The 15,395-nt window shown below is 33.5% G+C and overlaps 4 protein-coding genes across 6 annotated transcripts in view; 1 reads left to right on the forward strand and 3 right to left on the reverse strand.

The window, feature by feature from the left end:
- Positions 1–6,540, reverse strand: part of Tps1 (Trehalose-6-phosphate synthase 1) — a 36,165-nt gene extending 29,625 nt beyond the window's left edge. The window contains exons 1-2 of one of the 3 annotated variants that reach the window (XM_076532061.1): positions 6,159–6,540; positions 1,478–1,583 (exon numbers count right to left, since the gene is read on the reverse strand). In XM_076532061.1, coding sequence (XP_076388176.1) covers positions 1,478–1,554 — 77 coding nt within the window. In that variant the 5' untranslated portion in view covers positions 1,555–1,583; positions 6,159–6,540. Of the gene's footprint in view, positions 1–1,477; positions 2,407–6,158 lie in introns of those variants that run through there. The other 2 variants (XM_012283203.2, XM_003702367.3) reach the window with 2 other exon arrangements.
- A 253-nt stretch (positions 6,541–6,793) lies between these two features.
- On the forward strand, positions 6,794–13,967 carry LOC100877918 (uncharacterized). The gene is given in 13 exon segments (XM_003702377.3): positions 6,794–7,313; positions 7,423–7,797; positions 7,868–7,969; positions 8,065–8,187; positions 8,259–8,496; positions 8,573–8,868; positions 12,290–12,398; positions 12,463–12,749; positions 12,823–13,028; positions 13,081–13,250; positions 13,309–13,446; positions 13,520–13,752; positions 13,843–13,967. Coding segments are annotated over 13 exon segments (2,475 nt in total). The 5' UTR covers positions 6,794–7,200; the 3' UTR covers positions 13,928–13,967.
- On the reverse strand, positions 8,542–10,425 carry LOC100878028 (endoribonuclease Arlr). The gene is made up of 4 exons (XM_012283204.2): positions 10,114–10,425; positions 9,832–9,994; positions 9,338–9,770; positions 8,542–9,249 (listed from the first exon to the last, which is right to left on the reverse strand). Exons 1-4 carry the CDS (start codon positions 10,160–10,162, stop codon positions 9,010–9,012), a joined length of 885 nt encoding a protein of 294 aa, XP_012138594.2. The 5' UTR covers positions 10,163–10,425; the 3' UTR covers positions 8,542–9,009.
- An 85-nt stretch (positions 13,968–14,052) lies between the features above and the next one.
- Positions 14,053–15,253, reverse strand: RpS12 (ribosomal protein S12). The gene is made up of 5 exons (XM_003702368.3): positions 15,184–15,253; positions 15,013–15,049; positions 14,657–14,791; positions 14,345–14,549; positions 14,053–14,148 (listed from the first exon to the last, which is right to left on the reverse strand). Exons 2-5 carry the CDS (start codon positions 15,027–15,029, stop codon positions 14,080–14,082), a joined length of 426 nt encoding a protein of 141 aa, XP_003702416.1. The 5' UTR covers positions 15,030–15,049; positions 15,184–15,253; the 3' UTR covers positions 14,053–14,079.
- Between the last annotated feature and the right edge of the window lie 142 nt (positions 15,254–15,395).

Raw genomic sequence — 15,395 nt, forward strand, 5'->3', positions numbered from 1 at the left:
CACTGGCAATATAACAATTCACATCAGATAACATAAATAACTCATAACAATATTACACCATGCAGACACAACTTGTAAACATTATTAAAAATATTTTCACGAATACTTTGAAGAAACCCTGAGCAACGATAATAAAAGCAAAACTACCGCCTATCACGAGACTGACCTTCATAGCGAATATCAAGGTCAGTGAAATCGGCGATATTTACCGTGTTCCATATAATTATGACCGACTGTAATTAGGAAGAGAAGTAGCCAGCGTACGAACGAACAAATCTACGACCCCGTGAACATTTCCCTCTTTGCCTTACGTCAATACGTTCTCCGTCGATATTTCTATCGACTTGTTTACGCAACGGAATAAATTACTGTTCGATCAAATATTCATTCGGAGGAGTACCGTCAACTTCGTTGATCCTGCAAATCTCTTGTTGACACGGCAATACCATGCTCGTGAATCTTCCGCGTGATTCGAGTTCAATAACTACAAAATGTACGGCGCTAAATCTAACATTGTACTAGCGACAAAAGAACATCAAGTATATTTTTCGTGTCACGTAATTATATTATCTGTTCAGGTAAGAGCACTCAGTGTTTACTGTCCGTTTGAATCTGACATTAAACGTGGCTAGAATAACAGTGTTTTGTTCGATAATGTCCATCGATAAAGGACCTAATGTTGTTAAACGACGATAATGCAGAGGAAAATAATAATAAGATATTAAGATAAATAGATAATAAAAAATGTTATGTTTAAAATAGAAAAAGTGAACCATCATACTCAGGTTTCATAGTTTAACTTCAAAATATTCTGTATAATTAGTCATTGCTACTTGCAACAGTTTTTGCCTGAACGTATAATATAAATCGACCTTTAAACTAAACACGTTGACCAGTTATACATAAACATTCGTACCATTTTATCCACAAGAAACGTGTGAACAAAATCTAACTTGACTGCCACAGTGAAAATTGACGTATATGGTCAGACACTACAACACAGACAACTTCATCTTTCAATTTCGGGCATTTAATGAGAACATTTCAAACTTTCAAATTTAAACAATAGTTCTGTTTAGTAAAAATTAATATTATTATTCAAAGATTAAGTTGGTAAGCCACTTAGAAATTATATAATATGGTTTAACATAATATTGAGACATTTAGAATATGGACTATTTGAGAATACGTTTAGAATTAAATCTGGAAGTACAGAAACTTCGCACTTTCAAATTGGAAAATTGACTGTCCATCAATGATATTAAGAGCACGTCCGGTGCACCGATGCCCTTGCGAGCGCAATTGGTGCATATCATTAAATCAGTGTTAAGAGCACTTTCTTTTACGCAACTGAATTTGTGACCGGTAAGCAACATGGCAACTCGATAATGCGGTCGTTTGTAAACAAGTAAAACAAGGGCAAGCACAGCGATAAAACAAAATAGAAGACAAAGGGAGAGCCGTCTAACGTACTAACCTGGCCTTGCGTTCCAGCTTTCCGGTCAACTCATTCCTCTTCAACACGAACGGCAACCTGTTGCTCACGACGATCATGCTCCCGTTGGAGGTGAAGCTACCCGGTTCTGTAGACATTTTGACGTTTTCAGATCAGCTGTTCCGTGCAAAAAACCAGAGCCACACCGCGAACGTTAACGTCGCGCGACTCAACACGAGCGGTGTCTCTCCTCTTTCTCTCGCGTCTACGGCGAACACGGCCACCGGCTCGGCAGCGCCTGCTATCATCAACTAGTCGTATACGTAATCACGTGCGATCACGTGCACGCGAAACCGAAGTCGAAGGAAAACCTCGATCGGATCCGTTGGCTAGTAGTCTCTCTATCGTCGAGCGCCACGCGAATACGCTTCTCTCGTGATTCCTTTTTCGCACGCGAGCTCTCTCTGGTTCCGTGTCTCGTTTAGCCTCCTTGTTTTGGCCCGAGAACGCGTCCTTCGTTCTACGGTGAACCCTGATTACCCGTCCGTTACGGGCCGTTTATCTGGTCGAGAGGACGGATCGAACACGAAGGTAGGGGGAGCTAAGAGATCAAAATAGGGCTCGAAGAGAGAGTGAAAGAGGTCCCGTTGGTGGAATGGAAGAGAGTTGTTTGAGTGAGTGTGCCGCGGTGCGTGGCCGAAGTAGCACTGAAGTAATCACGCCGAGTACCCCTGGGTTTATTCGAGTTAGACGTCGCGAGGAATTGGTCCAAAGTGCGCTCTCTCCGCGACGGTATCAATGACGGGCCGCGACCTTTTGGCCACCCAGAGGCTGCCCCTCGTGTGCACACCACCACCGACACACAACGTCCTCGTCATCGCCACCACCATCATCCATCACCGTCCGTCATCGCATACGTAAACATACGCGCCATCTCCTCCTCCTCGTCTCCTTTCGCTGCGTCTCGCTTCATCTAACCACTTCTCTTTCTCTCTTGCTCTGTCTCACGCAGCACGCAGCGTGTCGTCGCGTGTCGTGACAGACGATCAGGGTTATCTCTCGTTATCTTTTAATTCCCGGATAACACCGTTAATGGGACAGCACGTACGCTGTCGTCGGCAGCGCGTCGTGCACAGCTGTGCGTGTTCTACCGGTGCATCGTTGTCAACATAGAGGAACGGGTGAGATAGCTGATCAGAAGGGTTACAGAGGTGTTACATTATTAGTGTATTTCTTCGTTATTGGGATTTAAAAGAACGATGCAAATACTGACTGTCATTCCGGTTTTAATTATCGATAGATTAGGCTATCTTACTGACATTATGTGTGGACAAGATATCCTTTAGGATAATAGGAGTCACTGACGCGGAACGCGTAATTTCATCATTTTAATTTATTTATTCTTGTTTATACTTCGAATCTAATCTAATCTGGCTTAAACTAACCTTGCTTGTAATGTCTTACACTTATTCTCTTCCTTGCTTCTAATCTAAATACACTAATCTCAAATACCCTAAGTTCTGATCTAATCAAGGCTGATATAAACCACCTGGTATAACATTAACCTAACCTAACTGCTTAGGTTACTTAGGTTGCTTAACCTGATCTTACCTAACCTTTACTTAATACTGATGTAGCCTACTTATATTAATGTAACTAATGTAGTTGCTAATGTAACTCTAATATAATAGTGATCTAAATTAAGAACAAACATTTTGTCTCAGATTAGGTTAGATTTGAAGTTTAAATGAAAACACATCCCTTTTTACCCCTTTTTTCAGATACCTGAATTTTTAATGTTTGCAATAAAATAAGAAATTATTCCAATGAAACTGATCAACTATCCCACCTTCTCCCAACGCAACGGATAGCTGCGATAAATACCAGACTAAGTTATCGATTCTGTTAGCATGTAATTAAAATTCCTGCAATTGCGAAACGGTACAATTGCGTACAATTCGATGACGACGAGCTGTCTAGCCATGGAGTCCAATGAATTTTCTCCTCTTTTCGTTTTCGTCAATGTGACCGACAGAGATATCTTTTCCATTATCAAACGGTGAACGCAAAACAACTCTATAAAAACTGATAACTTGTCATTTTTGGAAAACGTAACAGGATTGACCTGTCTACTGACGTACTGCATCTATCTGTTAGGTTTCTTCCCGAATTGACAGAAATCGTAAGAGGAAAGACACCACTCGTTATTTATTCCAATATTTTAACAAATTTTAATCAGAAGATTAATTTGCATACTTGAATCAAATAAACAAAAATTGTAAAATTTAAATCCGTAGAATGTGATTATATTTGCATCAGTGAATTTATTTTCAAAATTGAAAATATACGCAGGAATAAAAAATAGAACTAGTATCGATTCGAACATGGAAACCTTAAACTACAGGTATCTCCTCCATTACACGGCAGGGACACATGAACGATGTAACTATGATCTGAACACCCTTCTCTGTTTACGCATGCAGTTTCTATTCTTTTCCTTTCTTCGGGCACACAAATTGGAAAATTCTTATCGAGAATACACTGACAATGAGTAATAACGTAAACGATCCATACACGTTGCAAAATATTTACTTTTACCGATTTCACTTTCTTTATGTTTCACCACGATAATCTAAATTTGGATGACCTTCGTGAAAAATGTAATCATGCAATTATTGTCGTTCAATTTATACAAATCGAACTTCGAAATGCTTATCCGGTACCACTGTTTAAATCTTTTGTTACAAATTGCGCATTATTCACGTTTTTGCGTTGTAGTGTTGGTACTGTGCCCCAGAAATTTTTTTATCCTTGACCAATTAAACGTATCGGTAAAAAATATTCAAATTTCTAAACGAAAAGATAATATCTAAAATAGTATACAATTTTAAAAATAAAGATAGTAAATTCAAAATGACATGTGTATCGTTACGAAAATTTTGTTTTCATACGACACTATCGACACTTTAATGATAAAGTTACCGGCACCATCGAGTACGAATCTCTAAATTAAAAAACATATTTTGTTGGTAAATACAAGTCAAAACAATCTGTGACCGACTGTTCGAAGAATCCCGAAGATTCTTGTGCTGAAATATTGCCTCTGACGTATCCGGAGTGAGAAGGATAAAAAACGTTATCGTCACGTTATCGTCACGTGTTAATGTTAGCTAATAACGAGCTAGAGGATAACGAAGAAAATTGGCACGCGTCGCGCACGCGGCTCGTGTCTTACACACCATGAACAAAAATTTTTACCGGCTTTTAAAGCAGCGCAGACAAGTGTCAAAGATGAGAACAATACGTTGCTCGAGTTGTATGGAACGTATGCATGTACGTCTTTTATCTGCGAGGAACTGGTAAAAATCAACGTCACACAGCCGGAAATGAGAAACTGCATCATCGCCTAAAATCTATTTCAATACCGAGATAATTTTTCGCATACCGAGACCCTGTTACGCAATATTTTACACGTTCCGTTCTGTAATTATTTTAATTTTTTGTCAACGTGTTCTAACTATCGTTTAAAAAGATTGTTAAAATACTAATACTAACCAATACATCTGCTATTAGTTGTGTTGTAATTTTGGACGTAATAATGACACGTGGAGATGACGTAAAATAAATGACATTAACATGTCTAATTTAAGGAGAAATTGGTACAAGATAAAAATACGTACATATGTACATGTAAAAGTTAGGTGCTCTTGATGATGATTAATTCATATAACTTTTAATCTACTGCAAGTTAGAACTATTATAAGTTTTGGCTTTTGTCGTAGCACTTCGTGAAAATTCGACACACTTCGGTGTAATTCGGTCAACATGACATGTGCGTCAAAAATAAGCGCGAAACCGGTAAATACGTACTTTTTTCTTACGAAATTTGGAGTAGGTCAAGCTAATAAAACTTCAAATTTCTACTGATCAGTTTTCATCAAATATGCAGCTTTACAAAGAATATTTACCATTTTAGAAATTCTTTATAACTTTGGACAGTACTTGACATGTTGTTGAACACTTGATATCGTTATCGATCGCAATTGAAGTTTTCATGTTTTGACGAATATGACAAGTTTTTAATTGATAGACAATATAAAATTCAATATAGAAACGTGTCATCTCCAAAATAATCTATAAAAATCTTTAATATTAAAGATGTATTTAATAATGATGTACTACACACATAAATTTTTTACATCACCTTTACAATACAAGCAAAGGTGTTGTGCTTTTGTACATGAATGTACTTACTTGATTAGCATGATAATCTTTTTGTAACGATATACACATGTCTTAAACAAAAGCTTTCTTTTCACAAAGAAGAACACGCGAATATCCAAATGACAGAAAGAGAAATAAAAATAGAAACTGCACATGTTTAATTGAATTCATTTATTGTATTTACGACAATGCGAATGAAAAAGACGCTTTTTCAGAGTTAAATAAGTTTTTCCATAAAAAGGAGACACCATAGAATTATTGTAAGATAAGAATCATTTAACCAACAAATGGCTGACATCTCGCATACGTCCAATGTTTCTACGCGAGAAAAGCCGGTGTAATGACAAGGATTTGCGTGCACGCAATAATTAAAAAAAGAAACAATAGAGCGTATAGAATGACAGAATCAAGAAACGTGAAATATATCTAATTCAAATTGTTTGGTAGGTTGATGAGTTTGGTAAACCTTCATCCGGCATAAGGTGACATGGACACCCACCTGAAAGGACGAGCTTCTCTGTTTACTTTACGCGAACGCCGTTATTTAAACACACCGACGTAATAATTATTAGCAATAAGCTGAGAAAAAGCTTGATGCTAATTCGCGCACTCACATGTATACCGGCTAATCCTCCGGCACTTGCTAGTGTTTTTACCAGAGACGTTCTTTCGAGAAGGTACCACTGGTAACTGGTTCCTTCTTCGCGAAGTTTCGGCCAGCTAAAATTGCAGGGCGCGAATCGATTGTTACGGTCTACGATACTAACCGACAACTAAATAGGAAACTGTAGGAAATTCCCTAGATAACACCGTCACTTTTTGCACCTCTAGATAAATTCAATTAGACAATTAGTACCTGGATAAATTGAACGCTATTTTGACCGTATATGCTATCAATATTTTACCACTGTCAATTATCACTGTTGTTTACTTCCACGAATAAAATTACTAATAAATTTTCTTGAAATGTGTATTACCATTTTTCTTACCCTCCTTGCTAATTCAAAAATTTCCAGCAAAAACCAAACGATTAATCAGAAATTCCTGTTATTTTTAATTATGACAACATGAAATGACAAATAATTATTTCAATTTTATTTTGAATTAATTATTTTGTAAATATCAACATGTAAAGTAAACATTATGTAAGTTCATATGACATCACTTCTAAGTTTGAAAATCAAAAACTTAACGTTAAGTTTGATTAAATTTAATAATTTTTATATTTTTTTGAATTACTAATCTAAAAATGAAATATTTGTTCTATAAAAATGATAAATTTAAACTATATAGGAATGTCAGTGAGGTAAACTTAAACCTTCCACTGACATTCGGCTTTTCGTCTATGACGGCACATGCATAACCTTTTTGAAACTCGAACTGCTTCAAACAAGAAAACAAATCAGAATTCATTAGAGAAATTGTATCAGAAAATACGAACGCGAATGATAATGTCAAATCGTTTTTGAAAAACTATATAATCGCTTTAAATTTATACGTAGTGTCTTTTACACTTATTGTTTATTAAGTTTTCTGGTAAAATGAATGTTATATGCTCTATATGCAGTGACCCATTGATGCAATCAAATGATATTTTTTATACTCGATGTGGACACGTGTTTCATTTACAATGTTTGAGTCCCTGGCTTGAAAGGTAAATACCTGTTTATTAATAGCGCAACAAAGTATTGTACCTGATGACATAACTTATTCATTCATTGGTTACTTAATCTATAGCAGTATTAATAACATTTTGTTTTTAGATCAAAAAGTTGTCCACAATGTAGAGAAAAAGTTACACAAAGTAAAATACATAGACTGTATTTCACGTTTGGGAATAATGAAGTTGTCGAGTCTCAGGCTTCTACATTGCAGGAGAAAATAGATGGCTTAAAATTTCAAATTTTGTTGAAACAAAAAGATATCCAATATTATACCTCAAAAAATGTTACTTTAGAGAAACAAAGTGCTGGTTTAAGACAAGAAGTATATAAATTGGAGGGCGAAATCAGTCAAAAGAATGCAGCAATGCATGCTTTGAAAGAGCAAATCGAATACTTTAAAAAACGAAGTTCACGTTGTGATGATTTAAAAAAAGAAATTGCTCAATTGAAAGACAAGATTGAAGATCTCAAACCGTATGTAATAGTTATATATGATTATTGTAGTTTTTAAATTTTTCTAATGTAAGTTTGTGATTAATTTTAGACTAGAAGCATTATTACATGGTCCTCTTAGTGATGTTAGTAGAATGATTGGAAATGATAGAGATCCTCAAACGCTTATTAAATTTATTTCTATCATGAAAAAGTAAGTAATTCTATGATGAAAGGTAAGTGATATAAGAAGATGCTATATGTCAAATTATTCATTTAATAATAGTACTAACATAATTAAATTTATAGGGAATTAATTCAAAGCTTTAACAAGTGTAAACACTTACGCACGACTGTAAAAAGACTCAGAGAAGAGCTTAATACAGTTAATGCAAAATTAAATAGTTTATTAGAAGAACAATCTAAACAAATGTAAGAACTTTAATTGAAATGATTAATTTTTGTTATTGGTTTCATTATAATTGTTATTACTATTATTTTAGAGATGCGGAAGGGCAGCTGGAATTTTCAAATAATAAAAATATTACTATACAAGATACAGATAATGAATTAGAAGAAATACATCAAATTGATGATAAATCTCCTAATGTGTCAGAGGTACAAAAAATAGAGAATAAGAATATTCCTAAGAAGCCAGTAGATGTCAAGATAAGAAGGGATAAGAGTAATAAAGAGACATTAGAGAAAAATGTCGCGCCAGTTAAACGGAAAACAGCCAAGGTATGTAAATAAATTAAGATTAATAATATAAATGATAAGAAGCCATTAAAAAAAGAAATATTTATTTTATTTTTAGACATCCATATCCGCGAGTAAAGGCGAAAATAAAGCCAAACATAAAGAACAAAATGCAGAAGTAAATAGTAATTCGGACACAGATACAACCAATAATTCCTCCAAAGATTCTCCAGTAGTCCATAAGAAATTCAGATTATCAGATGATAATATAAATACTTCAGATAAAAGTACTAATCAATCAAGCAGTTCTATATCAAAAAAGAAGAGAAATCATTCTACAAAAATAAAATTATCTGATACTGAAGATGAAGATAATAATTCTGTGATTGATCTAACTTGAAAAATTCCTATACTGTATTCATTTTTCTGTTTTATAAATACTCGCCTATCTATTTTTAGAAATACATGTCGTATTTTGTCATTGTAATGTATGGTTCTACATTTTATCAGCAAATGAAGTGATCTCCTTCCATATACTGCAACAATTAATGATGTTTATCTTTTTCCTATGACAGGAAAGGCACTTGCAACGGATCTCGTCTCGTTATTTTGCAATACATATGTTTGAATACTAAATTTTTCTTTAGTAAAGGAAACATTACATCTTTTATTTGGTCTCGTAAAAAAACAAAGCGTATACAATGCTATTTCTAATTCTGGTGTTGTACCAATGAATATAGTCGACATTTTACGTTTCTTATTATAAGTGAAATATGTTTCTAAAATAGCCATTTGCTGAAAATATTTGATAATTATTCTTTTACATTATATACCGTGATTATATTGTTATATATTGTTACCTTATGTATACACGTTTACTTACATCAACGAATTCCATATTACGAGAAAACCCAAAATAATTGATCGCGTTTAACGATTCGCCAGAGGAAAAAGAAATCCAGTTATGAAGTCCTGTAATACCTTTACGCGGTTTTCTTTCTCCTATAAATACATGTTCAAAACCAGAACTACCATTTATTCCCTTACTTCGTGAATATAAATGAAACCAAATTTCTTTCAATGTATTCTTATAAGTTTCTAAATCATTTTTAAAAAAGCCTTTGAGTGATAAAAAATTCATAACATGTAATATTACGTCTGCTTTTATTAAATTACTAATGAATTCATTTTCTTCTAGCTCTTTTTCTTTTGTTATAATTTCTGGCTTGTAAGTATCTAATTCATAATTATCAAGTAACTTCATAAAAGATTTTGTTGTTACTGTCCAAGGAATTCTAGGTGATACGTATAACAACCTAAATTTACATAATTACAATTAGAATAGAAGAACGTAATGAAAAATGTTTTTAAAAGTACCTTTCAGGAGCAACATCAGTAAAATTTTTTGAATTTGTCTGCCCTTGGTATTTAATAGTCAGGTGTCTGAACAATTCATAAGAAGACTTATTAAATAGCTCTTCTGACAAGTTCACTAATTCTATATCTCTTATTAGTGATATGTTTTCAGGAGTACTCGTCTCTATAAAATTAATAAATAAATTTAATACATAATTTGACTACCATATGTACAGACTTATATTTTTTGTTTGTAATTAACCCCTATTTGAAAAGTCGGAGAAATGTATAAAAAAATTGTACCTAAAATAACTAAAACATTGAGCGAAACGCAAATAATTTTATTTAACATTTTTCGATATTACAATCTTTTAATACATGTATTATTGAGCGAGCGAAGCTTTTATACTTAATTTCGCAACTTCTTCCTTTATGGACTAAAAAATTGGCGTCTATCTAGCGGCGAAACGGGTGAACTAAACCTAAAATATGAGAGTCCGAACACGCATATAAGGAAAATAAAAAAATGAATATTTCGGCACTTTGACGACGTAGTATGGTTCCTGAGGCATTTAGAAACAAATTTCTATTAGGGTTTGATGCGTTTTGATGCCTAATAAAGCCAGAAAATCAATTTTTGTCGAATTCGGTCGAAAACGGTACAGGTGGCGCCATCTAGCGGCGAGCAGCGGAACTACGAAAAAACTAAAATTTCGATTTTCTCCGAAATTAGGCAATTTTACGTATTCCTGAGGGTCAGAAATCGTTCTGTGACTTCTGTAGAACCTATATAATGCCACAAGACCCTCCTCAGAGCGCTAGAAAAGAAAATAAAAATATAGGTCAAAACATGGACTAAAAAATTGGCGTCCATCTAGCGGTGAAAGTCGGAACTACAAAAACATAAAAATGCGATTTTTTCAAATATTAGCGAACTTTGAGTACTTCTGAGGCTCAAAAAGTGTTACGTGATCGCATTAGAAGCAAAATAATGCAATAAAAGCTTCCTAAAAGCTTTAATAAAGAAAATAAAAAAAATGTCATTTTATGGAGAAAATTTGCGGCGCCATCTAGCGGCGAAATTGCGAACTAAACTGAAAAAACCGTATGTCCGAACACGCGTTAAGGAAAAATATGAAAAGTAATATTTTGCAACTTTGACGACCTAGTATGCTTCTTTAAACATTTTAAAGCAATTTTTGTTCAATAAGTTATTCATTTTTTGGCCTATTAAGCCGAGAAAATCAAATTTCATTTGACCCCTTTACTGCGTGTTCGGACATACGTTTTTCAGTTTAGTTCGCAATTTCGCCGCTAGATGGCGCCGCAAATTTTCTCCATAAAATGACATTTTTTTTATTTTCTTTATTAAAGCTTTTAGGAAGCTTTTATTGCATTATTTTGCTTCTAATGCGATCACGTAACACTTTTTGAGCCTCAGAAGTACTCAAAGTTCGCTAATATTTGAGAAAATCGCATTTTTATGTTTTTGTAGTTCCGACTTTCACCGCTAGATGGACGCCAATTTTTTAGTCCATGTTTTGACCTATTTTTTTATTTTCTTTCCTAGCGCTCTGAGGAGGTTCTTGTGGCATTATATAGGTTCTAGAGAGGTCACAGAACGATTTCTGACCCTCAGAAATACGTAAAATTGCCTAATTTCGAAGAAAATCGAAATTTTAGTTTCTCGTAGTTCCGCCGCTCGCCGCTAGATGGCGCCACCTGTACCGTTTTGGACCGAATTCTACAAAAATTGATTTTCTGGCTTTATTAGGCATCAAAACGCATCAAACCCTAATAGAAATTTGTTTCTAAATGCCTCAGGAACCATACTACGTCGTCAAAGTGCCGAAATATTGCACTTTGCATGCGCAGTAGAATTGACATAGGCGGCTCATGTACATATCGCAATGCTGACACAAAATAATTAATTACTCATTACTCAAACATTATTTATGAATTTTTATGATCGAACCAATAACTCGAGTATTAAATTTTATGGCGATATAATAATATGCTGAAAATTTTTTCATCGGGACAAGAAAGTATAGTAACGGCTCTGCCCATATAGAATTAACATAAAAAGTTCTCTTGAAATATATAAAAAAATGTATGAAATGTAAATTAACAAATTTTCTTAATGTGTATATTTTTAATTTTCAAAAAACCCGGGAACTGCAAACAGCTCTATCACATTGCCCAAGATACAAATTTTGTTTACAAATGGTTGCCATTCATTTATGCTTCATGTAGAATCGAAGTCATTGATATTTTTTACTTAAAAATGTCAAGTCGTATCGAATATATAATTTCACCATGGGAAATCGAATCATATATACAAAGTTTAAAAGTTTCCGATCTTCAAGATGTTGGAACAACAGGGTCAATTTTCTTATAAATTTATTTTTTCAATGTAGACATGAATACTATCTATACGAACTAAACTATTTTATACATATTAAATATAAATAATTTTCAGATGGTTAGAATTTCATAAAAGATTAATGTTATTGAACCAACAAAGTGTTTTAGAAATTAACGCTTTGCGGGAAGAAAATGTAAAAGAATGGTTTGTTTCTCTGCAAAAGGTAAATTTACACTGCATCTATGTATATTGCAATTTTTTATTTCGATGGCATATTTATTTTATAGATTCCAGTTCTTATATATGAAGCTATACAAATTGATATATGGAAACATAAAGTATTTCCAATTTTACTTGAAATGAATTCAGCTCCATCAAATACATTTATGCATTTTACTATATTTTATCATGAAGACATTGCAGTTTCTTTGTTAGAGAATGTTTTGTTTCACAGCGAAAGCGCGGAATCTATGGATGATTCTAGTTTGGATCTTGTTGATTATGCTGTTAAATGTGTGTCTACACTTCTTGATACAGGAGACATTGAAATTTATGAAAGCATAAAAGATCCAAAGTAAGCTGTGCTTGAAGACTGGCTATTTTTTTTATTTGTTTCATATACTAAACAATAATTCAATTATATTCAGCTCCTGTTTAGATGAAATATTAGAAAAGAAGAAAGAACTTGAATTTGACATTGGTATGCGCTGTATTTCTATTCTTCGTTATTTGGCCGAATATGCGGATAATTTACCCATTTGCGTGTTATCGCGATTACTTGCTACTCATGATGTACCTTACTTGCTTGTTCAACTGATTGAAAGTCACCCATGGAAGAAGGAGAATGCAGAAGGTAAACCACTTCATATCACATAAGAGTTGAAATTATCATTACAATTCTTCAGGTGAAAATATGTTGTACAATAGTGGTTGGAAAAAAAGTAAATCAAATGAAGAAGGAAAGATTTCGAAAGTAGAAGCACAAATATGGTTCGGTTTACGAGAGCTGCTACTTAATCCAAAAAGTGCACCATACTATGAAATCACTGAACACAGATTATCTCAATTGATAAAGGTATATTAATATTGTTCATTACCTCATACAATATCCGAAAACAACGTATGTGTACTAGTTACAGAAATATTTACACGAAAATGTATTGGATCAAATCTCTCCACTGATAGATTTAAAAAGATGGTTAAGTTATTTGACGGTATCATCGGGTCACTCTAAAGCACCTCGAGCAGTAAATGTAGAACTCATACCACAGGTTACAAGTTCTTAATTAAAATCGTTGTACGATTTTGTGTGTATAAAATATTAATTCTAATTAATGTCATTAGATAAAATCATCAATAGTGGAAAAGTATCATAAGAAATGGAAAAAATTGGCAAAGCATCAGTCAAAGTTCTTGTATACAACAGATGCAGAATTAATTCAAAACGCGGCGCAAATTCTAAGTGATGCATATGACTTAGATAAGTTAGAGTGGATTGATGTTAAAGAATGTTTTTTATGTCATGAAGAAGCAAAGAATCGGTGTTCTAAGTGTAAAGAAGCTTGGTACTGTGGAAGGTAAAAACCTATTTTTTATAGCTTTAAAATGGTAGAATTGAATAGTAGCTTGAATCACATCTAGCTAATTTTTATTGTGTGCAATTATAGAGAATGTCAAGTAAAAGATTGGGAAAATCATAAACATATCTGTAACAAAATAACAGAAAGTGTAAAGAATGAGCTACACGATTAACTTAGGTTACTCCTTGATAAAAAACAGACGATTTATTTGTAATTATATACGAATAGTTTTAATTTAGCTTAATTACTATATAAAATACAAAAATATTAAAGGACTAAATAAATTTACCTACAAAATTATGTCCAATATTTTATTAAAAGATGTTAATGTACAGAACTCTGTTTGACGTATTCCATTACAACATCCTTTGCAGGAGTATCTTCACCAAAGTCCTAAAAAATGTATTACTTAATCCAAATGCAATTATTTAAAAATTCTTATGTTAATAATGTATTATTAAAATCAGGCATGGACTGATTACAGCAGTTTTAATAATTCGGGTTCTCTCAGCAGAGGGAGCCAAAATATCATCATAGAGTATCATAATTCATTACAAATAATTTAAACTTATTTTACTATGTTACATACCTTTATCACAACGCACGAACACCCAACAACTTTTCTTGCTTTTCCGGCACTGTCAATTTTACAAAGACCAGCCCATTCACCAAGTTTCTTATTATTATCTACCTTAACTAAAGGTATTTGATGTTCATTACACAAGGCTTGTACTAGTTTCTTATACATTGGTTCATCACAATTTTCAGCCAATATACATAACATAGCTTGTCTCCTGAAATGAATCATTTAAAAAAGTTAACATTTTGTAATAGTAGAGATGTACAAAAATATTCTCTTTTTCCTCTCTTAATAATACAATGAAGCAGGAAAGAAATTTACTTGTCTAATGCTTTGGCTGCTTCGTGGAGGCCATGTACAACACCATCATGGATAAGAGCATTTTTAAGAACTTCTTGTAAGGCTGTGATTACGTCCATTGAACCTCCTGTTGCCATCGCAGAAGGCACATCATCACTGTAAATTAAAAAATAATTATTTTGTTTATTTGATAATTTCTTGACATGCACTACTTGAGGTTAACTTGGTACATAGCTGTAACTAATGAATTAATCAATAGTTCTTACAATAAATATATTAGATATAAGATATAGTTCAGTTAGATATATTGTAGGAGTTATTTAACAGTCTGCAAATATATGGAAACTATTATTTAATGATACATAAAACACACTTACTTTTCAACGTCTGACATGTTTTCTGTGTACCGGAATGCTGAAATAATAAGAAACTGTTAATGATTTTGATTCTGTCTTTACGTTTTGAAACATTTTCACACAAAAAGGGCAACGATGGTATTATAATAAATAGATTTCTAGTACACCGCTCCACAGCGTGCTTCCATTTACCTTTTCTCACAACGAAAGAGAAATGGCGCTCATTTAACCGCGCGTTGGTTACGTCTACTCTGATTCTGATTGGTTAACGAACGAACAGAAAGCGACATCTAAAAGCTTTAGAAGCTTTAACAGCATCATTATCGACTGTCAGTATGCACGAATAGAAGAATTCTAAGGTCGTGTTCTACTTTATTGATTGGCGCTGTCGAGGGGACGAGAAC

The sequence above is a fragment of the Megachile rotundata genome, chromosome 5 (genome assembly GCF_050947335.1).
Source record: "Megachile rotundata isolate GNS110a chromosome 5, iyMegRotu1, whole genome shotgun sequence".
Taxonomy (NCBI): domain Eukaryota; kingdom Metazoa; phylum Arthropoda; class Insecta; order Hymenoptera; family Megachilidae; genus Megachile; species Megachile rotundata.

Bases quoted from the DNA above. Each gene is read 5' to 3' on its own strand.
- RpS12 (XM_003702368.3), bottom strand. The intron at 14,550-14,656 runs GTAAATTTCTTT...GATTCATTTCAG, and splicing joins GCAGCCAAAGCATTAGACAA to GAGACAAGCTATGTTATGTA. The intron at 14,149-14,344 runs GTATGTAACATA...TACATTTTTTAG, and splicing joins GTTCGTGCGTTGTGATAAAG to GACTTTGGTGAAGATACTCC.
- LOC100878028 (XM_012283204.2), bottom strand. From the start codon at position 10,162: ATGTTAAATAAAATTATTTGCGTTTCGCTCAATGTTTTAGTTATTTTA. The intron at 9,771-9,831 runs GTACTTTTAAAA...ATGTAAATTTAG, and splicing joins ACTGATGTTGCTCCTGAAAG to GTTGTTATACGTATCACCTA. The intron at 9,250-9,337 runs GTAAGTAAACGT...AAATATTTTCAG, and splicing joins GTAATATGGAATTCGTTGAT to CAAATGGCTATTTTAGAAAC.